This window comes from Salmo salar, chromosome ssa20 (genome assembly GCF_905237065.1).
Source record: "Salmo salar chromosome ssa20, Ssal_v3.1, whole genome shotgun sequence".
Lineage (NCBI taxonomy): Eukaryota > Metazoa > Chordata > Actinopteri > Salmoniformes > Salmonidae > Salmo > Salmo salar.
In genome coordinates this window covers 87,251,944-87,278,780 of record NC_059461.1, presented here as the reverse complement: position 1 = coordinate 87,278,780, position 26,837 = coordinate 87,251,944, and the positions used below count along the sequence as shown (strand labels likewise).

At 42.9% G+C, this 26,837-nt stretch overlaps 1 protein-coding gene across 1 annotated transcript in view; it reads right to left on the bottom strand.

The window, feature by feature from the left end:
• LOC106593204 (probable G-protein coupled receptor 149) overlaps positions 1-10,943 on the bottom strand; it is a 17,651-nt gene extending 6,708 nt beyond the window's left edge. The window contains exons 1-3 of the mRNA XM_045704053.1: positions 9,695-10,943; positions 8,667-8,856; positions 7,816-8,318 (exon numbers count right to left, since the gene is read on the bottom strand). Of these exons, the coding sequence (XP_045560009.1) occupies positions 7,816-8,318; positions 8,667-8,856; positions 9,695-10,669 (1,668 nt within the window). The 5' untranslated portion in view covers positions 10,670-10,943. The remainder of the gene's footprint in view (positions 1-7,815; positions 8,319-8,666; positions 8,857-9,694) is intronic.
• Between the last annotated feature and the right edge of the window lie 15,894 nt (positions 10,944-26,837).

Here is a 26,837-nt window from a genome sequence, read left to right as displayed (position 1 = left end):
ACTTGAGAGGAAAACATCACGTTCTGGCAGCGATGCTGGAGAAAAGCAGACTTTTCTAACAGAGAGAAAGTGTAGGATACAGTATGTTGTCAAATAGAAAGTATAGGGTATAGTATGTTGTAAAATAGAAAGTAGAAAGTATAGGGTGTAGTATGTTGTAAAATATAAAGTAGAAAGTATAGGGTATAGTATGTTGTTGTCACGTCCTGACCAGTAAAAGGGGTTGTTTGTTATTGTAGTTTGGTCAGGGCGTGGCAGGGGGTGTTTGTTTAGTGTGTTTCGGGGTTTTTGGTTGATGTTCTATGTTTTCTATTTCTATGTGGTTTTTCTAGTCTTTCTATTTCTATGTTGGGGTTTTGGAACGACCTCAAATTAGAGCCGGCTGGTTGTCGTTGCCTCTAATTGGAGTCCATATTTAAGTGGGTTTATTTTCTCTTGTGTTTGTGGGTGGTTGTTTCCTTGTATAGTCTGAGCACCTTACTGGACTTCGTCATTAGTTTTTTTGTAAGTGTTTTTTTTCTTTCTTCCTTCTAATAAAAAGAAGATGAGCAATATAACTGCTGCATATTGGTCCGATGATTTCTCCTCTTCAGATGATGAAGTTTATGACAGTTGTAAAGTAGAAAGTATAGGGTATAGTATGTTGTAAAATAGAAAGTAGACAGTGTAGGATACAGTATGTTGTAAAGTAGACAGTGTAGGATACAGTATGTTGTAAAACAGAAAGTATAGGGTCCTTCACTCATGCTGCCAAACAAATCCTCGTAAAACTGACCATCCTACCGATCCTCGACTTTGGCGATGTCATCTTTAAAATAGCCTCCAACACTCTACTCAACAAATTGGATGCAGTCTATCACAGTGCCATCCGTTTGTCACCAAAGCCCCATACACTACCCACCACTGCGACCTGTACGCTCTTGTTGGTTGGCCCTCGCTTCATACTCGTCGCCAAACCCACTGGCTACAGGTTATCTACAAGTCTCTGCTAGGTAAAGCCCCGCCTTATCTCAGCTCACTGGTCACCATAGCAGCACCCACTCGTAGCACGCGCTCCAGCAGGTATATCTCTCTGGTCACCCCCAAAGCCAATTCCTCCTTCAGCCGCCTCTCCTTCCAGTTCTCTGCTGCCAATGACTGGAACGAACTGCAAAAATCACTGATGCTGGAGACTCATATCTCCCTCACTATCTTTAAGCACCAGCTGTCAGAGCAGCTCACAGATCATTGCACCTGTACATAGCCCATCTGTAAACAGCCCATCTATCTACCTCATCCCCATACTGTAATTATTTATTTATCTTGCTCCTTTGCACCCCAGTATCTCTACTTGCACATTCATCTTCTGCAAATCTACCATTCCAGTGTTTAATTGCTATGTTGTAATTACTTCACCACTATGGCCTATTTATTGCCTTAACTCCCTTATCTCACCTCATTTGCTCTCACTGTATATAGAGTTTTTTTTCTTCTTTTGTTCTACTGTATTATTGACTGTATGTTTTGTTTATTCCATGTGTAACTCTGTGTTGTTGTATGTGCGAATTGCTATGCTTTATCTTGGCCAGGTCGCAATTGCAAATGAGAACTTGTTCTCAACTAGCCTACCTGGTTAAATAAAGGTGAAATAAAAAAGAAATAAAAAAAAGGGTACAGTATGTTATAAAATAGAATGTATAGGATACAGTATGTTATAAAATAGAATGTATAGGATACAGTATGTTATAAAATAGAATGTATAGGATACAGTATGTTATAAAATAGAATGTATAGGATACAGTATGTTATAAAATAGAATGTATAGGGTACAGTATGTTATAAAATAGAATGTATAGGATACAGTATGTTGTAAAATAGAATGTATAGGATACAGTATGTTATAAAATAGAATGTATAGGGTACAGTATGTTATAAAATAGAATGTATAGGATACAGTATGTTGTAAAATAGAATGTATAGGATACAGTATGTTATAAAATAGAAAGTATAGGATACAGTATGTTGTAAAATAGAAAGTATAGGATACAGTATGTTGTAAAATAGAAAGTATAGGATACAGTATGTTATAAAATAGAAAGTATAGGATACAGTATGTTGTAAAATAGAAAGTATAGGATACAGTATGTTATAAAATAGAAAGTATAGGATACAGTATGTTGTAAAATAGAATGTATAGGATACAGTATGTTGTAAAATAGAATGTATAGGGTACAGTATGTTGTAAAATAGAATGTATAGGATACAGTATGTTGTAAAATAGAAAGTATAGGATACAGTATGTTATAAAATAGAAAGTATAGGATACAGTATGTTGTAAAATAGAAAGTATAGGACACAGTATGTTGTAAAATAGAAAGTGTAGGGTACAGTATGTTGTAAAATAGAAAGTATAGGGTACAGTATGTTGTAAAATAGAAAGTATAGGGTACAGTATGTTGTAAAACAGGCTACTGTGGGGCAGATAGAATTGGACTATGATCTTTGCTCAATCGTCACTGAAACTGCATCTGGGTAACTAGTCACCTGACTTTGCAATCCATGACACCGGTACTTTACTGCAGCTGAACATCAGTAGGGTTGGTTGGAACATGAGGAGAATCTCAATTGCATTTCCTTGATTCCTCGTACCCACTCTCCTTGCCTCCTTCTCAAAACCCATTGCATGAAGAGGCCAGAGGTCCTCGTCCCTAGTTATGAGAACGCTCTGATTTCTCCTGGCTGTCATCTCAATATCATTCAGTCTGATTTCTCCTGGCTGTCAGCTCAATATCATTCAGTCTGATTTCTCCTGGCTGTCATCTCAATATCATTCAGTCTGATTTCTCCTGGCTGTCATCTCAATATCATTCAGTCTGATTTCTCCTGGCTGTCAGCTCAATATCATTCAGTCTGATTTCTCCTGGCTGTCAGCTCAATATCATTCAGTCTACTATCAATTAGTGTCAGAAACCCATTACCAGAACAGGTACGACCCACACACACGCATGTAAGCACGTGTACAGGTGTGTGTGAGTGGGAATGTGCGTGTCTTTGAGACCGGGGACTGAGTGGGTGGTCTCAAACGGGGATGAAAAACAGCTCTTTCTCCGCTGCCTGCAGCAGTGGAGAGACTGTATAGTCTACATCCCTACAGCTGTGTACTTTTATTAACACATGGCCAAACCTCCTTCACACCTTTCACTGTAGCTGTTCACATCAGGCCTGGAAACAGACCTAAGACACTATCTACAGAACTGAATCTGAATAGACTCAGAGTTCACAAAGAGTGTTAATGGATTTCATGGTGTTACATTAAACACCTTGGTTTGAATGTAAGGCTTATCATGAGAAGTGAGACTTTAGACTCATAGGGTTATATCTGAATAAAATGAGGATTCCTAAAACCACAACTGTCAAATACAGAGTACGACACTACTATTCTGAGGTACTGTGGCTCAGTTGGTAGAGCATGGTGTTTGCAACGCCAGGGTTGTGGGTTCGATTCCCACGGGGGGGCCAGTGCGGGGAGAAAAAATGTATGAAATGAATTGAAATGTATGCATTCACTACTGTAAGTCGCTCTGGATAAGTGTGTCTGCTTTATGACTAAAATGTAAATGTAAAATGTTAACTAAGACAGGTAGGACAGCAAAACAACATGCTGTCATTTACATGTAGGCCTACAGGTATCTCCTGGATTTCATGGTGTTACTATTGATTTGATTACTGACATGAATCTGGGTTACTGTGGTTAAAAGGACAGCCAATAACATGACTGTGACTGTAATGTCACTCTTTACAATGACTGGCACTTCAATGTGGCAGGTAGCCTAGTGGTTAGAGGCAGGTAGTCTAGTGGTTAGAGGCAGGTAGTCTAGTGGTTAGAGGCAGGTAGCCTAGTGGTTAGAGGCAGGTAGCCTAGTGGTTAGAGGCAGGTAGCCTAGTGGTTAGAGGGTTGGACTAGTAACCGAAAGGTTGCAAGATTGAATCCCTGAGTTTACAAGGTAAAAATCTGTCGTTCTGTCCCTGAACAAGGCAGTTAACCTGTTAGGGCTAGGGGGCAGTATTGACACGGCCGGATAAAAAAACGTACCCGATTTAATCTGGTTACTACTCCTGCCCAGTAACTAGAATATGCATATAATTATTGGCTTTGGATAGAAAACACCCTAAAGTTTCTAAAACTGTTTGAATGGTGTCTGTGAGTATAACAGAACTCATATGGCAGGCCAAAACCTGAGAAGATTCCATGCAGGAAGTGGCCTGTCTGACAAGTTGTGTTTCATCTTGGCTCTTTTTATTGAAGACTGAGGATCTTTGCTATAACGTGACACTTCCTACAGCTCCCATAGGCTCTCAGAGCCCGGGAAAAAGCTGAACAATATCGAGGCAGCCTCTGGCTGAAACACTTTATCGCGTTTGACAAGTGGCCGATCAGAGTACTATGGGCTTAGGCGCGAGCCCGAGTCGACCCCATGCTTTATTTTCTTTCGTCTGTTTACCTAAACGCAGATTCCCGGTCGGAATATTACCGCTTTTTTATGAGAAAAATGGCATAAAAATTGATTTTAAACAGCGGTTGACATGCTTCGAAGTACGGTAATGGAATATTTAGAATTTGTTTGTCACGAATTGCGCCATGCTCGTCACCCTTATTTACCCTTTCGGATAGTGTCTTGAACGCACGAACAAAACGCCGCTATTTGGATATAACAATGGATTATTTTGTACCAAACCAACATTTGTTATTGAAGTAGAAGTCCTGGGAGTGCATTCTGACGAAGAACACCAAAGGTAATAAACATTTTCTTATAGTAAATCTGACTTTGGTGAGTGCTAAACTTGCTGGGTGTCTAAATAGCTAGCCCTGTGATGCCGGGCTATCTACTGAGAATATTGCAAAATGTGCTTTCACCGAAAAGCTATTTTAAAATCGGACATATCGAGTGCATAGAGGAGTTCTGTATCTATAATTCTTAAAATAATTGTTATGCTTTTTGTGAACGTTTATCGTGAGTAATTTAGTAAATTCACCGGAAGTTTGCGGGGGGTATGCTAGTTCTGAACGTCACATGCTAATGTAAAAAGCTGGTTTTTTATATAAATATGAACTTGATTGAACAAAACATGCATGTATTGTATAACATAATGTCCTAGGTGTGTCATCTGATGAAGATCATCAAAGGTTAGTGCTGCATTTAGCTGTCTTCTGGGTTTTTGTGACATTATATGCTAGCTTGAAAAATGGGTGTCTGATTATTTCTGGCTGGGTACTCTGATGACATAATCTAATGTTTTGTTTTCGTTGTAAAGCCTTTTTGAAATCGGACAGTGTGGTTAGATTAACGAGAGTCTTGTCTTTAAAATGGTGTAAAATAGTCATATGTTTGAGAAATTGAAGTAATAGCATTTCTAAGGTATTTGAATAACGCGCCACAGGATTCCACTGGCTGTTACGTAGGTGGGACGATTTCGTCCCGCCAGCCCTAGAGAAGTTAACAAAGAGTTTCAGTCTGTTTTGGAATGGGCGGCCAGTAATAAACTGGTCCTGAACATCTCTAAAACTAAGAGCATTGCATTTGGTACGAATCATTCCCTAAGATCTAGCCCTCAGCTGAATCTGGTAATGAATGGTGTGGCTGTTGAACAAGTTGAGGAGACTAAATTACTTGCTGTTACCTTAGATTGTAAACTGTCATGGTCAAAACATATAGATTCAATGGTTGTAAAGATGGGGAGAGGTCTGTCTGTAATAAAGAGACGCTCTGCTTTTTTGACTCCACACTCCACAAAGCAAGTTCTGCAGGCTCTAGTTTTGTCTTATCTTGATTATTGTCCAGTTGTGTGGTTCAGTGTTGCAGTGAAAGATCTAGTTAAGATGCAGCTGGCCCAGATCAGAGTGGCACATCTTTCTCTTAATTGTATTCAGAAGGCTGATTTAAATACTATGCATGCCAGTCTCTCTTGGCTGAGAGTTGAGGAGAGACTGACTGCATCACTTCTTCTTTTTATAAGAAACAATGTGTTAAAAATCCCAAATTGTCAATTTACACACAGCTCTGACACACACACTTATCCCACCAGACATGCCACCAGGGGTCTTTTCACAGTCCCCAAATCCAGAACGAATTCAAGAAAGCATATAGTTTTATATAGAGCCATTACTGCATAGAACTCCGTTCCATCTCATATTGCTCAAATACACAGCAAACTTGGTTTACAAAAACAGATAAAGCAATACCTCACGGCACAACGCCTCTCCCCTATTTGACCTAGATAGTTTGTGTGTATGCATTGATATGTAGGCTATGTGTACCTTTTTTTAAATTATTTAGTCCTGTCCTTGAGCTGTTCTTGTCTATTAATGTTCTGTATTATTTCATGTTTCATGTTTTGTGTGGACCCCAGGAAGAGAACCTGATGCTTTTGCAACAGCTAATGGGGATCCTAATAAAATACCAAATAATACCAAAAAACAGCAAGGGACATACTGGAGGATAATGTCATATCATGGCTAAACATAAAGGGACATATTGGAGGATAATATCATATGATGGCTCCACAAAAAGGGACATATTGGAGGACAATATCATATGATGGCTAAACAGCAAGGGACATATTGGAGGATAATATCGCATATTGGCTACACAGCAAGGGACATATGGGAGGATAATATCGCATATTGGCTACACAGCAAGTGACATATTGGAGGATAATATCATATGATGGCTCCACAACAAGGGACATATTGGAGGATAATATCATATGATGGCTCCACAACAAGGGACATATTGGAGGATAATATCATATGATGGCTCCACAACAAGGGACACTAGGTCTATATGATAAGAGTGATTCTTAATTCTGGTCCTGAACACACAGAGGGGTGAAATGTTTTTATATTTGCCTCAGCCCCACAAACACCTGATTTAAATCTAAAGCTTGATGATGAGTTGATCATTTGAATCAGCTGTGTAAAACTAAAATGTGCCCCCCTTTGGGTTCCCAGGACCAGGAAGATGAAACACTGGGTTAGGCTATACAGGTCAATGTGACGCAGCCTTAGTGTAAAAATGTATTTACCTAGCTAGCCTTTTGTCTAGCCCCGAGACATATTCTTTTCTAAATATATGACACTGGTTGGTTTAGTCTAAAGAAGAGGTATTCAACTCTTACCCTACGAGATCCGGAGCCTGCTGGTTTTCTGTTCTACCTGATAATTAATTGCACACATCTGGTGTCCCTCATTTAAATCAGTCTCTGATTAGAGGGGAACAATGAAAAAAATGCAGTCGAACAGGCTTTGAGGTCCAGAGTTGAGTTTTAGGGTCCTAAAGGTTAGTTTATGTTAGCCTATTAGGGAAATGTTGGGAGGTTAGCTACCTGTCTGGGGGTCCTCTGATTTACATCGAAACCCTATTAGGGAAACGTTGGGAGGTTAGCTACCTGTCTGGGGGTCCTCTCTGATTTACTCCTACACCCTATTAGGGAAACGTTGGGAGGTTAGCTACCTGTCTGGGGGTCCTCTCTGATTTACATCGAAACCCTATTAGGGAAACGTTGGGAGGTTAGCTACCTGTCTGGGGGTCCTCTCTGATTTACTCCTACACCCTATTAGGGAAACGTTGGGAGGTTAGCTACCTGTCTGGGGGTCCTCTCTGATTTACATCGAAACCCTATTAGGGAAACGTTGGGAGGTTAGCTACCTGTCTGGGGGTCCTCTCTGATTTACTCCTACACCCTATTAGGGAAACGTTGGGAGGTTAGCTACCTGTCTGGGGGTCCTCTCTGATTTACTCCTACACCCTATTAGGGAAACGTTGGGAGGTTAGCTACCTGTCTGGGGGTCCTCTCTGATTTACTCCTACACCACTCCCAGTCCGTCAGCTCCATTTTTCTGCACTCTACATGCGACAGTCTCCGTTCCGTTCCCTCGAACACCGACGACGTGTCAGTGAGGTTGAGGTCCTCGCAGTCCCGGGAGCTGGGCCCACAGAAGAAGCTGTCCTGGTCTCCGTGGTTACCGTGAGGAAACTGGAGGCAGTCTGCCAGCGCGAGGGCCTCTCCCCCACCTGCCTCCGCCTCGAGAAGCAGCTCGCCATGCTCGTGCAGGTAGGAGCTGTCTACTTCGCGTGGGGTCATGAACTCGAGCTCGGCCTGCAGGCTCGCGACATCGGAGCTGTCCAGCACAGCAAGTTGGTTTTCTGTGAAGTTGAAGATGTTTTGATAGGAAGCCTTCTCGACAGACGGGCTGTGGTGGGGTTTGTTTGAGTGGGATAACTTGTATATTCCGTATCCTTGTTGGAAGGAGAGGTTAAACTCAAACCTCCTCTTCTTTGCTGTGGGAAGAAAATTCTTATATGTAGTGACTTTTACAACAACAACAAAAAATCTATGCATATTACATTTATATTAATTTGAATTTTTTAATCGACAGTGATGTAGGCTTTTGTGTTTCAGACACACATTTTTTTTATTGTAACAATTGGTGTCCGTGTAAATGTGTTAGGTTTAATGTGTAGGCCTATACTGTATGTTAAGGGGCATTTACCATAATACTGGGCATTTGATTCTCCTAGGCATATAGGCTATGTTAAAATGTTACGTTGCTTTAGATAAACGTCTGGTTTGTACCCATATGTTTTTCAGCTCACTGGCCCTTTACAACCACAGAGGGCATAGCGTACCGGTGGGCTCGCGCTCTGTGTCCTGCCGGCAGTTGATGAAGCACCCGCACGGAAGGTGGATCCAGCGCTCGGAGAGCATGAACACCGGCGTGACCGCAGGCGCCAGCAGGGTCAGGAAGAAGCTCACCGTTTCCACCGCTTCCAGGGACGAGCTGCGCTCGTTCACAGCATGACGCACGAGCACCAGAGTCTGTGAATGAAACGGCATGTATTTAAACCCATATGGCCTACTTCATGAATCTAATGCATCATTAGATAATGACACAAGGTAATGTGGGGTAACTGCCCCACCACCCACCCCCTGTAATTCTCACAAAAACCACTTTGCTCAACTAAAATGCATCTGTCTCATCAACAAAAATAAAAAAATCACTTTAACAAAATGATTCTGATGTAAGTTGTATTAAAATCTCGTCATTTAGAAAACGTTATGTACACTGAACACCTTTATAATATTGAGTTGCAACCCCTTTTGCCCTCAGAACAGCCTCAATTTGTTGGGGCATGGACTCGACAAGGTGTCAAAAACGTTCCACAGGGATGCAGATTGTAGAATATTCACATGAAAATCTGTCACCAATTGAATGCTAACCTAGCTATACTGAGGATATTAACAGTGAGATGTGCAATTCCATTTTGTTTCAATATTACATTTATTCAAATATGATAGCCTACCTAGTCTCTAGCTTTTAAGACTTAACTACAAACAAAATGCTAAACTAAATTCATTAAATAGGTTTTAATTAACACACTAATCTTCAGGGGTCAAGTTACCCCATGAGGGCTTTTTCTATGTCTGCAATTGGATATTGTTCTTATGGGGGCTAGTTACCCCACCTTACCCTACATGTTTTATAGATTAGGCATAAAGCCTATTCAATGTGGCATTGCAGGAAATACACTGTATACAATACAATATACCTAGTTGAAACCCCACATGAACACCTATTTGTTATAAAAGCATGCATAGACCATATACGATTTGATATTTCTTAATCTACACATTTCTCCATCTCTAGGCCACTCACCATCATCGGCATCCACAAGACAACTCTCACCACCGCTAGGATCATGGAGAAGCGCTTTTGTGCAAAGAACACCGGAGATTCCCAGTTACTGATGGTTCCATCCCTCAGTACACCGTCAGAGGCAGGGGTTGGGCAGGTATATGTTTCCACTGTGCCCCGCACCCCTAGCCCTTTCCCCGACCCAACCGGACACAGCTCGTTGTAGGCACTGAAACTTCTGTCTAAGCTATCCCGAGAGAAGGACGGGAGGTCGCAGAGAGGCGCAGACCCGTCCCATCTCAGATCCCTGGCTATATCCAAGTAGCTCGGGTTGAACGTCCTCTGTGGCTCCCTGGAACACAGTAGTTGGTAGGTGAGAGGAACGAAGAATAAGACCAATCCGCAGAAACACAAGGAGTACAAAGAGAAAAGGAGCAGAACGTAAAAACTGTGGCTCTCTGGGAAACAGCCTAGAGAGACCGGGGTGAAACTCCCCCAGCCGCACAGGGGTAGTACACTGACGGCCAGGCTGACTACCCACACCCCGGCTATCGCCCACATCACGCGTAACGGTCGAGGACTTCTTTCTCGCTTAGTAACGTAAAAGGTGTAGCCTGCGATAAGGCAAGCCTTCATATTGCTGGAGAGTCCTTGGAACACATAGAGAAGTCCCGATAAAGTGCATATGGTCACCGACCCTCCCTCTCCATCTCTCTCCCACTGGAGGAGCATAAAGAGGGAGAGAGGTATTACGCTGAGCAAGTCGTCAACGGACATTGAAGCCACGATGAGCCACAGGATGGTTTTCCACCTCATCTGGATGAAAAAGATGAGAGAATACACACCTCCCACGAAGGTAGCAGCGGCGATGGCGACGCACAAGCCGAAGAGAAGCATGCTGATGTGTCTTTGCGCCTCGGTGAGGTCCGTCCTCTCGTAGCTCGCAGTGAAAAGGCTGCTGTTGTTCAGCGATGGGGAGCTGAGAGTCGAGGACATTTTTATTTAGGTAACTTTGTCGACCTGGCTTGTGTTGCCCAATGTTCAGCCGCTCATATAAAAAAAAAACTTTGAACCAATGCCTAAACGTTACTCAAGTTAGAATGGCACACATAGGCTAGAATACATCCCTGGTGAGTCACTCCGATAGGCTATATTTGAGCAGTCTAGTTGGATATATCTTAACCTTAATGGAAAGTAGCTTCCAGAATAGTACACTTTTTTTAACACTACCAGTGCACTTTAGATGCGCACTGGAGGAGATAGACATCAATGCTCCTCGAGGATGAACTGCGATTTATGTTCTAACCGAGCAGCGCGTGCTGCACTTTGTCTCCAGCAGCCGGTTTACATACCACACGCTGTCGTCACGGTCTTTTCTCATAATGGCAGAAGGGCGGGCTGGTGTAAGATATTAATACTAATTCGGGGTGTGCTTGTATTTATCCTGTTACACATTTATGCAAGTGTTCGTTGTTCCAAGTGTGTAATGGACATGTGGTTTTTGCATATCCCAGCAGGGAGTGGGGTCACGGCCAGGGTCACCATTGTCCAGCGTCCCTGGAGAAATAGGGGTTAAGTGCCTTGCTCAAGGGCACAGCAACAGATTTTTCACTTTGTCAGCTCCGGGATTTGAACTGGTGATTTTTTGGCTACTGGCCAAATGCTCAAACCTCGAAGCTACCTGCCGTGTGTGTGCGCGTGTGTGTGTTCATTAACGCTAGCCCATAGCTTGTCTCACTCGGTAGATTCATATGGCATGAATTGAGCTCCAGCTCCTCACTACCCGGGTGATGTGTGTGTGTCTGTGTGTCTCTGTGTGTGTGTGTATGTGTGTCTGTCTGTGTGCATGTGTGTCTATGTGTGTGTGTGTGTGTGTGTGTGTCTATGTCTGTGTATATGTGTGTCTGTGTGTATGTGTGTATGTGTGTCTGTGTGTCTGTGTGTATGTGTGTGTGTGTATGTGTGTCTGTGTGTGTGCATGTGTGTCTGTATGTATGTGTATATGTGTGTATGTGTGTGCAGCGTTTCCCCTATATTAATTTAACAGCCTATGCTAAATCGTTGCCGCCACATCAAGAAAATGGAGTGATCAGCCAGGTCGCTCAAGATCCACTGTGAAATTCGACGTCCGTCGAGGTAAACAGGTTGTCGGGAGATGACTTTAAAGCTAGGCGTGGGGTCTGCTAGGGCATTTTGGACGGGGATTGCATACGCCGCAAGCTCTGGCACCGAGGGTTGCGTGTTCAATCCCAGTGCTCATTTTTTAATTTTGTGGGTTTTAACCGTATCTCGAACCGTTCCCCCTTACCTTAACCATTCTGAGTTAATGATCTGTTTCACAGAAGATGCACCACAGAGTCTTATTCAACTGCGTTCTTGTTTGATGTTTGCTCTCTCATCACACACACACACACACACACACACACACACACACACACACACACACACACACACACACACACACACACACACACACACACACACACACACACACACTCCATAATGCTGCTGGGTCCCAATGGAGATTATTTTTTCACATCTGATGTTTGATTTAATCACAGGTGTAGTTGCAGGGTACAGTGACATTCTTCAGCTCCGAGCTCCAACTGTGCAGGTGTGAATGAAACTATAAATAATACTAATAATAATATATACAGTACTTGTTTACAACTGTGACAATGATAAATATACATGTCTATTGGGGGGGGAGTTAAATGTTCACAGAGGGAGCAGCGGGGGAGCGGGGAGGTGTGTGTGGGGGTTGTAGGAAGTCTGGGGGGCAGGAGGGGGGAGTTGTGTGTGGGGGTGGTAGGAAGTCTGGGGGGCAGGAGGGGGAGGTGTGTGGGGGGTGGTAGGAAGTCTGGGAGGGGGGAGGTGTGTGTGGGGGTGGTAGGAAGTCTGGGGGGCAGGAGGGGGAGGGGGAGGTGTGTGTGGGGGTTGTAGGAAGTCTGGGAGGGGGGAGGTGTGTGTGGGGGTGGTAGGAAGTCTGGGGGGCAGGAGGGGGAGGGGGGAGGTGTGTGTGGGGGTTGTAGGAAGTCTGGGGGGCAGGAGGGGGAGGTGTGTGTGGGGGTGGTAGGAAGTCTGGGGGGCAGGAGGGGGAGATGTGTGTGGGGGTGGTAGGAAGTCTGGGAGGGGGAGGGGGGAGGTGTGTGTGGGGGTGGTAGGAAGTCTGGGGGGCAGGAGGGGGAGGGGGAGGTGTGTGTGAGGGTTGTAGGAAGTCTGGGGGGCAGGAGGGGGAGGTGTGTGTGGGGGTGGTAGGAAGTCTGGGGGCAGGAGGGGAGAGGGGGAGGTGTGTGTGGGGGTGGTAGGAAGTCTGGGGGGCAGGAGGGGGAGTTGTGTGTGGGGGTGGTAGGAAGTCTGGGGGGCAGGAGGGGGGAGGTGTGTGTGGGGGTGGTAGGAAGTCTGGGGGAGCAGGAGGGGGAGGTGTGTGTGGGGGTGGTAGGAAGTCTGAGGGGCAGGAGGGGGGAGGTGTGTGTGGGGGTGGTAGGAAGTCTGGGGGGCAGGAGGGGGGAGGTGTGTGTGGGGGTGGTAGGAAGTCTGGGGGGCAGGAGGGGGGAGGTGTGTGTGTGGGTGGTAGGAAGTCTGGGGGGAAGGAGGGGAGAGGGGGAGCAGGTCACTGACTAGTGGTGACTATTAAGGAGCCTGACAGTGTCCGTGTGGTTCCTTCTGCTGCTCATGTCTCATAGCCTACATCAAGTAATGAGCTTCAACAAAACACCCAGTCTGTGTGTGTGTGTGTGTGTGTGTGTGTGTGTGTGTGTGTGTGTGTGTGTGTGTGTGTGTGTGTGTGTCTGTGTGTGTGTGGACCATGGTACCCTTGTGTCGGTAAATCCTTGATTGGGAGCACCAAAGAGAGCACATGGACAGGCAGGCTTTCTATAAGCTCTAAATGGGCCTTAACAATGCAGCTGGGAGATAAAGATAACATGTCTGCAGTAAAATGATCTACTGGCCTCATGGGTAGAATGTTATTCAAATCTGGTGTTTCTATAAATAGTTTACTTGTATTTCAGTCTTCTGTGATGTATATAACGTGTAATATTGGGACGTAAACTCAAAATGTAAATCATTTCAACTCTATATCTGACATGGCACAGGTGTCTTCTTTGTTTTAAGCCCATAACCATGTGTGTGAGGTGTAGACTTTTGTTTCAAAGTAGATTTTTTAACCAAGAACCACCGTGTGACCCTGATTTAGCCCACTGCACTAAAAGGTTATTAAGAGGAGAACATCTCGTGACTGTTTCCATTGGCCTGCCCATCCACACTCTGATGGGTCACCTCGTCCCCAGGCTCAATAGCTAGAGATCGGGCTGGGTGGACCAGATTAACTGAACATACCACAACACATCAGAACACATCAGAACATAAAACGTCATAACACAATATAACATAACACATCAGAACACATCAGAACATAAAACATCATAACACAATATAACATAACACATCAGAACACATCAGAACATAAAACATCATAACACAATATAACATAACACATCAGAACACATCAGAACATAAAACATCATAACATAATATAACAACACATCAGAACACATCAGAACACAGAACATAAAACATCATAACACAATATAACATAACACATCAGAACACATCAGAACACATCAGAACACATCAGAACATAAAACGTCATAGCACATCAGAACACATAATAACATAAAACATCATAACATAATATAACAACACATCAGAACACATCAGAACACAGAACATAAAACATCATAACACAATATAACAACACATCAGAACACATCAGAACATAAAACATCATAACACAATATAACATAACACATCAGAACACATCAGAACACAGAACATAAAACATCATAGCACAATATAACATAACACATCAGAACACATCAGAACATAAAACATCATAGCACAATATAACATAACACATCAGAACACATCAGAACATAAAACATCATAACACAATATAACATAACACATCAGAACACATCAGAACATAAAACGTCATAACACAATATAACATAACACATCAGAACACATCAGAACATAAAACATCATAACACAATATAACAACACATCAGAACACATCAGAACATAAAACATCATAACATAATATAACATAACACATCAGAACATAAAACATCATAACATAATATAACATAACACATCAGAACACATCAGAACACAGAACATAAAACATCATAGCACAATATAACATAACACATCAGAACACATCAAAACACATCAGAACATAAAACGTCATAGCACATCAGAACACATAATAACATAAAACATCATAATGCATCATAACGCATCATAACGTATCCTAACACAACATAACACATCACTTAGGGGCTGTATCACAACCGGCCATGATTGGGAGTCCCATAGGGTGGCTCACAATTGGCCCAGTGTCGTCCAGGTTAGGGTTTGGCCGGGGTAGGCCGTCATTGTAAATAAAAATGTGTTCTTAACCCAACTTGCCTGGTTAAATGAAAGTTAAATATAAAACAAATAACTTAACACATTCCTTTACTTTAAATGTGTGTGTGTTGTTGTGAAATTGTTAGATATTGCTTGTTAGATATTAATGGACTGTTAGAGCTAGAGGCACAAGCATTTCACTACACCTGCAATAACATCTGCTAAACACATGTATGTGACTAATAAAATTTGATTTGAAACAGACTGTTAGAACTGTTAAGGCTCCATGGATTGATGAGGAATTGAAAAACTGTATGGTTGATTTGATCATAACACATCATAATACATCACAACACATCACATCATAAATAAACACATAATAACACAAGATAACAAAATATAACATATAACACATCATAACACATCATAACACATCATAACACAACATAACACAACATAACACATCATAACACATCATAACTCATCATATCACATCATACCACAACATAACACATCATAACACAACATAACACAACATAACACATCATAACACATCATAACACAACATAACACATCATAACACATCATAACACATCATAACACATAATAACACAACATAACACAACATAACACATAACACATCATAACACATCATAACACATCATAACACATCATAACACAACATAACACATCATAACACAACATAACACATAACACATCATAACACATCATAACACAACATAACACATCATAACACAATATAACACATCATAACACATCATAACACATCATACCACAACATAACACATAACACATCATAACACATCATAACACATCATAACACATAACACATCCTAACACATAACACATCATACCACAACATAACACATAACACATCATAACACATCATAACACATCATAACACAACATAACACATCATAACACATCATAACACAACATAACACATCATAACACATCACAACACATCACATCATAAATAAACACATAATAACACAAGATAACAAAATAGAACATATAACACATCATAACACAACATAACACATCATAACACATCATAACACATCATAACACAACATAACACATCATAACACATCATAACACATCATAACACATCATAACACAACATAACACATCATAACACATCATAACACATCATACCACAACATAACACATCATAACACATCATAACACAACATAACACATCATAACACATCATAACACATCATAACTCATCATAACACATCATACCACAACATAACACATCATAACACATCATAACACAACATAACACATCATAACACATCATAACACATCATAACACAACATAACACATCATAACACATCATAACACAACATAACACATAACACATCACAGCCTCTGGAATGTTTGTCATGGACGGACATCCAAGGACAACCAGTGAAATGAATAGGAGTCTGTGTGTGTGTGTGAGCGTGTGTGTGTGTGTGTGTGTGTGTGTGTGTGTGTGTGTGTGTGTGTGTGTGTGTGTGTGTGTGTGTGTGTGTGTGTGTGTGTGAGAGAGTGAGTGAGTGAGTGTGAGAGAGAAATAGAGCCTCCTGCCACAACCTGCCACAACAAGCCAGTGAGAAGTGTAGTGTGATTATTCAACCTGAGGGACAGTCAGTGAGAAGTGTAGTGTGAATATTCAACCTGAGGGACAGTCAGTGAGAAGTGTAGTGTGATTTTTCAACCTGAGGGACAGCCTGTGAGAAGTGTAGTGTGAATATTCAACCTGAGGGACAGCCTGTGAGAAGTGTAGTGTGAATATTCAACCTGAGGGACAGTCAGTGAGAAGTGTAGTGTGAATATTCAACCTGAGGGACAGCCTGTGAGAAGTGTAGTGTGAATATTCAACCTGAGGAACAGCCTGTGAGAAGTGTAGTGTGAATATTCAACCTGAGGAACAGCCTGTGAGAAGTGTAGTGTGATTATTCAACCTGAGGGACAGCCTGTGAGAAGTGTAGTGTGATTATTCAACCTGAGGGACAGCCAGTGAGAAGTGTAGTGTGATTATTCAACCTGAGGGACAGCCAGTGAGAAGTGTAGTGTGAATATTCAACCTGAGGGACAGTCAGTGAGAAGTGTAGTGTGAATATTCAACCTGAGGAACAGTCAGTGAGAAGTGTAGTGTGATTATTCAACCTGAGGGACAGCCAGTGAGAAGTGTAGTGTGATTATTCATTTTTGCCTATTCTTTTTTATTATGTGTTGTAATTGCTGTTTTTGCTTCATTACTGACAGTATAGTATGTTCCTGTCTTTGATCATTGTCACTATATGTTTACTTTGAGCATGTGTAGTTTAAATTCAATTCAATATGTATATTTAATTTCATTTCATTGAAAGACAGACAGAGAGAGAAAGAGATACAGAAAGAGAGAGAGTGACAGAGCGATAGAGAGAGAAAGAGAAAGAGAGAAAGGCCTCATCCTGTAATGTTTTGTGTTGTTCAAGGTCTCCACTATGAAAGAGAGTTCTGGTTGGCCATAGTGTTGGTCTCCACTATGAAGGAGAGTTCTGGTTGGCCATAGTGTTGGTCTCTATTATGAAGGAGAGTTCTGGTTGGCCATAGTGTTGGTCTCCACTATGAAGGAGAGTTCTGGTTGGCTATAGTGTTGGTCTCCACTATGAAGGAGAGTTCTGATTGGCCATAGTGTTGGTCTCCACTATGAAGGAGAGTTCTGGTTGGCCATGGTGTTGGTCTCCACTATGAAGGAGAGTTCTGGTTGGCCATAGTGTTGGTCTCCACTATGAAGGAGAGTTCTGGTTGGCCATAGTGTTGGTCTCCACTATGAAGGAGAGTTCTGGTTGGCCATAGTGTTGGTCTCCACTATGAAGGAGAGTTCTGGTTGGCCATGGTGTTGGTCTCCACTATGAAGGATAGTTCTGGTTGGTCATAAGGTTTATGGCTGTCCATATTTCATTCAGCTAACGTTGATCTACTTCGACTACATATACAGTAGTCATCTAGATGATAACTAGGGTGTTATGATAACCCTGTACTACTAAACTCAGCAAAAAAATAAACTTCACTTTTTCAGGACCCTGTCTTTCAAAGAAAATTGGTAAAAATCCAAATAACTTCACAGATCTTCATTGTAAAGGGTTTAAACACTGTTTCCCATTCTTGTTCAATGAACCATAAACAATTAATGAACATGCAACTGTGGAACGGTTGTTGAGACACTAACAGCTTACAGACGGTAGGCAATTAAGGTCACAGTTATGAAAACTTAGGACACTAAAGAGGCCTTTCTACTGACTCTGAAAAACACCAAAAGAAAGATGCCCAGGGTCCCTGCTCATCTGCGTGAACATGCCTTAGGCATGTTGCAAGGAGGCATGAGGACTGCAGATGTGGCCAGGGAAATAAATTGCAATGTCCGTACTGTGAGACCCCTAAGACGGTGCTACAGGGAGACAGGATGGACAGCTGATCGTCCTCGCAGTGGCAGGCCACGTGTAACAACGCCTGCACAGGATCGGTACATACGAACATCACACCTGCGGGACAGGTACAGGATGGCAACAACAACTGCCCCTGTTACACCAGGAACGCACAATCCCTCCATCAGTGCTCAGACTGTCCGCAATAGGCTGAAAGAGGCTAGACTGAGGGATTGTAAGCCTGTTGTAAGGCAGGTCCTCACCAGAAATCACCGGCAACAACGTCGCCTATGGGCACAAACCCACCGTCGCTGGACCAGACAGGACTGGCAAACAGTGCTCTTCACTGATGAGTCGCGGTTTTGTCTCACCAGGGGTGATGGTAAAAATACCTTTCAGAAAACAATGAACAATTATGTCGAAGTCTTTATCCACAATATACAGCGTAGATTGAACCATATTCAATTAATATTTTAAACAAAATATGGTACAAAATAAATCAGTATATCTCTTACAATAGGAATGAGCGTTACACCGAGGCCTGTACTCTGGAGCGGGATCGATTCGGAGGTGGAGGGTCCGTCATGGTCTGGGGCGGTGTGTCACAGCATCATCGGACTGAGCTTGTTGTCATTGCAGGCAATCTCAATGCTGTGCGTTACAGGAAAGACATCCTCCTCCCTCATGTGGTACCCTTCCTGCAGGCTCATCCTGACATGACCCTCCAGCATGACAATGCCACCAGCCATACTGCTCGTTCTGTGCGTGATTTCCTGCAAGACAGGAATGTCAGTGTTCTGCCATGGCCAGCGAAGAGCCCGGATCTCAATCCCATTGAGCACGTCTGGGACCTGTTGGATCGGAGGGTGAGGGCTAGGGCCATTCCCCCCCAGAAATGTCTGGGAACTTGCAGGTGCCTTGGTGGAAGAGTGGGGTAACATCTCACAGCAAGAAATGGCAAATCTGTTGCAGTCCATGAGGAGGAGATGCACTGTAGTACTTAATGCAGCTGGTGGCCACACCAGATACTGACTGTTACTTGTGATTTTGCCCCCACCCCCCTTGTTCAGGGACACATTATTCCATTTCTGTTAGTCACATGTCTGTGGAACTTGTGCAGTTTATGTCTCAGTTGTTGAATCTTGTTATGTTCATACAAATATTTACACATGTTAAGTTTCCTGAAAATAAACGCAGTTGACAGTGAGAGGACGTTTTTTTTTTTATTGAGTTTATATATGCTATGGTAACCCTGTACTACTGTATATAGTCATCTAGATAACTAGGATACTATCGTAACCCTGTACTACTGTATATAGTCAGCTAGATTACTAGAGTGTTATGGAAATCCTGTACTACTATATATATATATAGTGAGGGAAAAAAGTATTTGATCCCCTGCTGATTTTGTACGTTTGCCTACTGACAAAGAAATGATCAGTCTATAATTTTAATGGTAGGTTTTTTTGAACAGTGAGAGACAGAATAACAACAAAACAATCCAGAAAAACGCATGTCAAAAATGTTATAAAATGATTTACATTTTAATGAGGGAAATAAGTATTTGACCCCCTCTCAATCAGAAAGGTTTCTGGCTCCCAGGTGTCTTTTATCATTTCAAATAATTTCGATTTTTCAATAAGCATTTTTCTACGGCTGGCCATGCTTTCCACCTAACTACCCCTACTGCATTCAACAGCACTGCACCCCCCACAGCTACTCGCCCAAGCCTCCCCCATTTCTCCTTCTCCCAAATCCATTCAGCTGATGTTCTGAAAGAGCTGCAAAATCTGGACCCCTACAAATCAGCTGGGCTTGACAATCTGGACCCTTTCTTTCAAAAATTATCTGCCAAAATTATTGCAACCCCTATTACTAGCCTGTTCAACCTCTCTTTCGTGTCGTCTGAGATTCCCATAGATTGGAAAGCAGCTGCTGTCATCCCCCTCTTCAAAGGAGGTGACACTCTTGACCCAAATTGCTACAGACCTATATCCATCCTACCCTGCCTTTCTAAGGTCTTCGAAAGCCATGTCAACAAACAGATTACCGACCATTTCGAATCCCACCACACCCTCTCCGCTATGCAATCTGGTTTCAGAGCTGGTCATGGGTGCACCTCAGCCACGCTCAAGGTCCTAAACGACATCGTAACCGCCATCGATAAGAAACAATACTGTGCTGCCGTATTCATTGACCTGGCCAAAGCTTTTGACTCTGTTAATCACCACATCCTCATCAGCAGACTCAGTAGCCTTGGTTTCTTAAACGATTGCGTCGCCTGGTTCACCAACTACTTCTCTGATAGAGTTCAGTGTGTCAAATCGGAGGGCCTGCTGTCCGGACCTCTGGCAGTCTCTATGGGGGTACCACAGGGTTCAATTCTTGGGCCAACTCTTTTCTCTGTATACATCAATGATGTCGCTCTTGCTGCTGGTGAATCTCTGATCCACCTCTACGCAGACGACACCATTCTGTATACTTCTGGCCCTTCTTTGGACACTGTGTTAACTACCCTCAAGATGAACTTCAATGGCATACAACTCTCCTTCCGTGGTCTCCAACTGCTCCTAAATACAAGTAAAACTAAATGCATGCTCTTCAACCGATCGCTGCCTGCACCTGCCCGCCTGTCCAGCATCACTTCTCTGGACGGTTCTGACTTAGAATTTGTGGACAACTACAAATACCTAGGTGTCTGGTTAGACTGTAAACTCTCCTTCCAGACTCACATCAATCATCTCCAATCCAAAGTTAAATCTAGAATTGGCTTCCTATTTCGCAACAAAGCATCCTTCACTCATGCTGCCAAACATACCCTCGTAAAACTGACCATCCTACCAATCCTCGACTTCGGCGATGTCATTTACAAAATAGCCTCCAATACCCTACTCAACAAGCTGGATGCAGTCTATCACAGTGCCATCCGTTTTGTCACCAAAGCCCCATATACTACCCACCACTGCGACCTGTACGCTCTCGTTGGCTGGCCTTCGCTTCATAATCGTCGCCAAACACATTAGCTCCAGGTCATCTACAAGACCCTGCTAGGTAAAGTCCCCCCTTATCTCCGCTCACTGGTCACCATAGCAGCACCCACCTGTAGCACGCGCTCCAGCAGGTATATCTCTCTGGTCACCCCTAAAGCCAACTCCTCCTTTGGTCGTCTCTCCTTCCAGTTCTCTGCTGCCAATGACTGGAACGAACTACAAAAATCTCTGAAACTGGAAACAATTATCTCCCTCACTAGCTTTAAGCACCAGCTATCAGAGCAGCTCCCAGATCACTGCACCTGTACATAGCCCATCTATAATTTAGCCCAAACTACTACCTCTTCCCCTACTGTATTTATTTATTTTATTTATTTTGCTCCTTTGCACCATAGTATTTATATTTTAACTTTGAACTTTCTTCAAATAACAAATCTACCATTCCAGTGTGTTACTTGCTGTACTTTATTTACTTTGCCACCATGGCCTTTTTTTGCCTTTACCTCCCTTATCTCACCTCATTCGCTCACATTGTATATAGTCTTATTTTTTTCTACTGTATCATTGATTGTATGTTGTTTTACTCCATGTGTAACTCTGTGTTTTTGTATGTTGTCGAACTACTTTGCTTTATCTTGGCCAGGTCGCAATTGTAAATGATAACTTGTTCTCAACTTGCCTACCTGGTTAAATAAAGGTGAAATAAATAAATTAAAAAAATACAGGTAACGAGCTGAGATTAGGAACACACTTTTAAAGGGATTGCTCCTAATCTCAGCTTGTTACCTGTATAAAAGACACCTGTCCACAGAAGCAATCAATCAATCAGATTCCAAACTCTCCACCATGGTCAAGACCAAAGAACTCTCCAAGGATGTCAGGGACAAGATTGTAGACCTACACAAGGCTGGAATGGGCTACAAGACCATCGCCAAGCAGCTTGGTGAGAAGGTGACAACAGTTTGTGTGATTATTCGCAAATGGAAGAAACACAAAAGAACTGTAAATCTCCCTCGGCCTGGGGCTCCATGCAAGATCTCACCTCGTGGAGTTGCAATGATCATGAGAACGGTGAGGAATCAGCCCAGAACTACACGGGAGGATCTTGTCAATGATCTCAAGGCAGCTGGGACCATAGTCACCAAGAAAACAATTGGTAACACACTACGCCGTGAAGGACTGAAATCCTGCAGCGCCCGCAAGGTCCCCCTGCTCAAGAAAGCACATATACATGCCCGTCTGAAGTTTGCCAATGAACATCTGAATGATTCAGAGGACAACTGGGTGAAAGTGTTGTGGTCAGATGAGACCAAAATGGAGCTCTTTGGCATCAACTCAACTCGCCGTGTTTGGAGGAGGAGGAATGCTGCCTATGACCCCAAGAACACCATCCCCACCGTCAAACATGGAGGTGGAAACATTATGCTTTGGGGGTGTTTTTCTGCTAAGGGGACAGGACAACTTCACCGCATCAAAGTTACGATGGACGGGGCCATGTACCGTCAAATCTTGGGTGAGAACCTCCTCCCCTCAGCCAGGGTATTGAAAATGGGTCGTGGATGGGTATTCCAGCATGACAATGACCCAAAACACACGGCCAAGGCAACAAAGGAGTGGCTCAAGAAGAAGCACATTAAGGTCCTGGAGTGGCCTAGCCAGTCTCCAGACCTTAATCCCATAGAAAATCTGTGGAGGGAGCTGAAGGTTCGAGTTGCCAAACGTCAGCCTCGAAACCTTAATGACTTGGAGAAGATCTGCAAAGAGGAGTGGGACAAATTCCCTCCTGAGATGTGTGCAAACCTGGTGGCCAACTACAAGAAACGTCTGACCTCTGTGATTGCCAACAAGGTTTTTGCCACCAAGTACTAAGTCATGTTTTGCAGAGGGGTCAAATACTTATTTCCCTCATTAAAATGCAAATCATTTTATAACATTTTTGACATGCGCTTTTCTGGATTTTTGTTGTTGTTATTCTGTCTCTCACTGTTCAAATAAACCTACCATTAAAATTATAGACAGATCATTTCTTTGTCAGTGGGCAAACGTACAAAATCAGCAGGGGATCAAAAGTATTTTTTCCCTCATTGTATATATATTTAACGTTATGGTACACTAACACAAGACTGATGGTGCTGTGCATCTGTTGTATCGGTTTGTCTTTCTCACTCTCCTTCGCTCTCTCTCTCTCTCTCTCTCTCTCTCTCTCTCTCTCTCTCTCTCTCATAGCCTCGCTCTCTGTTTGTTTGTCATATTCATTTATTTAGTCCTTTCCATTCATGTTTAGGGGACATTTCTCTACACAAGTTAAATAAAGGTTACATTTAAAAAAAATAAAACAAGGGCAAGAGATTAATGTGACTTTGAGTGCATTCGATCCCCTTTCATGTGATGTAATTAGGATTTGGTCTAACTGACTTAGATTGGTTATAATAACTGGAGGAGCCTTTGGTTTGGGGACGGAGGGTCCTTAGGGACATGATCCAAGGACACACACGAGCACGCAAAGTCAACAGGGACAGGGAGGACAATAAACTGTCCACAGAGACTAACTTACCAGCTGACCATAGCATGACTAAAATACACACTGAAGAGAGAGAGGATAGAGAGAAGATAGAGAGAGAGAAGAGAATTAGAGATTGAAGAGAAACAGAGAGAGAGAGAGAGAGAGAGAGAGAGAGAGAGAGAGAGAAGGAAAAACAGAGAGAGAGAGAGAGAGAGAGGGAGGGAGAGAGAGAGACAGACACAGAGACAGGGAGATGAAAATCAAAATTAAAAGACAGGTTGTTTTAGAGAGATAGCAGTGTGTAGAGAAAGACGGACTTCCCGTCAGATCATATCATAGATGAAACACAGTGAAGGTGATCCACCTCTCCATTCCCGGTCTGTATAGCTCCTGGGAGAAAGTGTGAGAAACATAGATGGAGAACAGAGAGATAGATAGTGGAGAGAGAGAGAGAGAAAGGGGGGCAAGGTAAAGATGAGGAGAGATGAAAAGATGATATAAGATCCTTAAGTGCTTCAGACACCCTCACACATCCAGTGCAGTGGTGACAGCTGAGGACGCCTGCAGAATACCTAATGCAGACATTACAAAGAGAGAGAAGGGGAGGGAAGGGAGACAGCGAAGAGAGAGAGGCATAAAACTGCGGTGGGCAGCGAGAAAAGGAGGAGAAAGGAGAGGGAGAGAGAAGTAAGTGGAAAAAGAGATACAGCGTCATTAAAATCACTCACTCTCTCACTCGCTCATTCTCACATTTCAATTGGACCATGAAATAGAAAAAGATTCTAATATTAGATAGATGACTCAAATGCTTTATATTCATACATAAATATACGCACATACACACTTCAGCATGTGCACATACACACACAGCTAAAAGGGCACTGCAACTCATCATATTCAGTAGAGATGACTCTCCCATAAAATATTAACCTCTACAGCCACTCTCCCTGAGAGAGAGAGAAAGAAAGAGAGAGGGAGAGAGAGATGGAGAGGGGGAGGAGAGAGAAAGGGTGGGGAGAGGAGAGAGAGAGAGGAGAGAGAGAAAGAGAGAGAGAGGGAGAGATGCTAGAGAGAGAGAGAAAGGAAAGAGAGAGAGGGAGAGAGGGAGAGGGGGAGGAGAGAGAGAGAGGAGAGAGAGGAGAGAGAGGAGAGAGAGAGAGAAAATAGAGAGGGTGGGTTTATAAAAAGGAAGACATATACTACCGTTCAAAAGTATGGGGTCACTTAGAAATGTCCTTGTTTTTTAAAGAAAAGCACATTTTTTGTCAATTAAAATAACATCAAATTGATCAGAAATACAATGTAGACATTGTTAATGTTGTAAATGACTATTGTAGCTGGAAACGGCAGATTTTCTATGGAATAGCTACATAGGCAAACAGAGACCCATTATCAGCAACCATCACTCCTGTGTTCCAATGGCATGTTATGTTAGCTAATCCAAGTTTATCATTTTAAAAGGATAATTTATCATTAGAAAACCCTTTTGCAATTATGTTAGCACAGCTGAAAACGGTTGTTCTGATTAAAGAAGCAATTAAACTGGCCTTCTTTAGACTAGTTGAGTATCCGGGGCATCAGCATTTGTGGGTACGATTACAGGCTCAAAATGGGAAGAAACAAAGAACTTTCTTCTGAAACTCATCAGTCTATCTATTCTTGTTCTGAGAAATGAAGGCTTTTCCATGCGAGAAATTGCCAAGAAACTGAAGATCTCGTACAACGCTGTGTACTACTACTTTCACAGAACAGTGCAAACTGGCTCTAACCAGAATAGAAAGAGGAGTGGGAGGCCACTGTGCACAACTGAGTAAGAGGACAAGTACTTTAGTGTCTAGTTTGAGAAACAGACACCTCACAAGTCCTCAACTGGCAGTTTCATTAAAGAGTACCTGCAAAACACCAGTCTCAAAGTCAACAGTGAATAGGCGACTCCGGGATGCTGGTCTTCTCTCATCTTTCTATCTCTCTGTCTCTCATCCACTCTGAGTGTAAATTGTATGCCTAGAAGGCCAGCATCCCAGAGTCGCCTCTTCACTGTTGACGTTGAGACTGGTGTTTTGCGGTTACTATTTAATGAAGCTGCCAGTTCAGGACTTGTGAGGCATCTGTTTCTCAAACTAGAGTGGAGGGGAGACTACTAATAGTCTCGACAGGGAGGGAGTGAGGCCAGATACAAATTACACTCAGAGTGGATGAGAGGCAGAGAGATAGAAAGATGAGAGACTGAGGGAGGGTAACTCAGGTTTTAACTCCTCCTGAGACCGACAGAGTGACTGAGACAAAGAGAGAGAGAGGGAGAGGATACAGAAAAATAGATGAGACAGGAAGTAGATCAATAAAGCTGACTGAAGTGCTTTATTCTCACCTAACCTAGTATGAAAATAAGTAATTAACAGCTGAGTAAAGTAAAGTTGAATTATTTGTTAGTTGTGCTGTGATCCTGCTGCTACCTCATGGAGTCAGGAGAGCTGACTTAAGGGTCATGGAGTCAGGAGAGCTGACTGAAGGGTCATGGAGTCAGAAGAGCTGACTGAAGGGTCATGGAGTCAGGAGAGCTGACTGAAGGGTCATGGAGTCAGGAGAGCTGACTGAAGGGTCATGGAGTCAGGAGAGCTGACTGAAGAAGGGTCCTGGAGTCAGGAGAGCTGACTGAAGAAGGGTCCTGGAGTCAGGAGAGCTGACTGAAGAAGGGTCCTGGAGTCAGGAGAGCTGACTGAAGGGTGATGGAGTCAGGAGAGCTGACTGAAGAGTAATGGAGTCAGGAGAGCTGACTGAAGGGTCATGGAGTCAGGAGAGCTGACTGAAGGGTCATGGAGTCAGGAGAGCT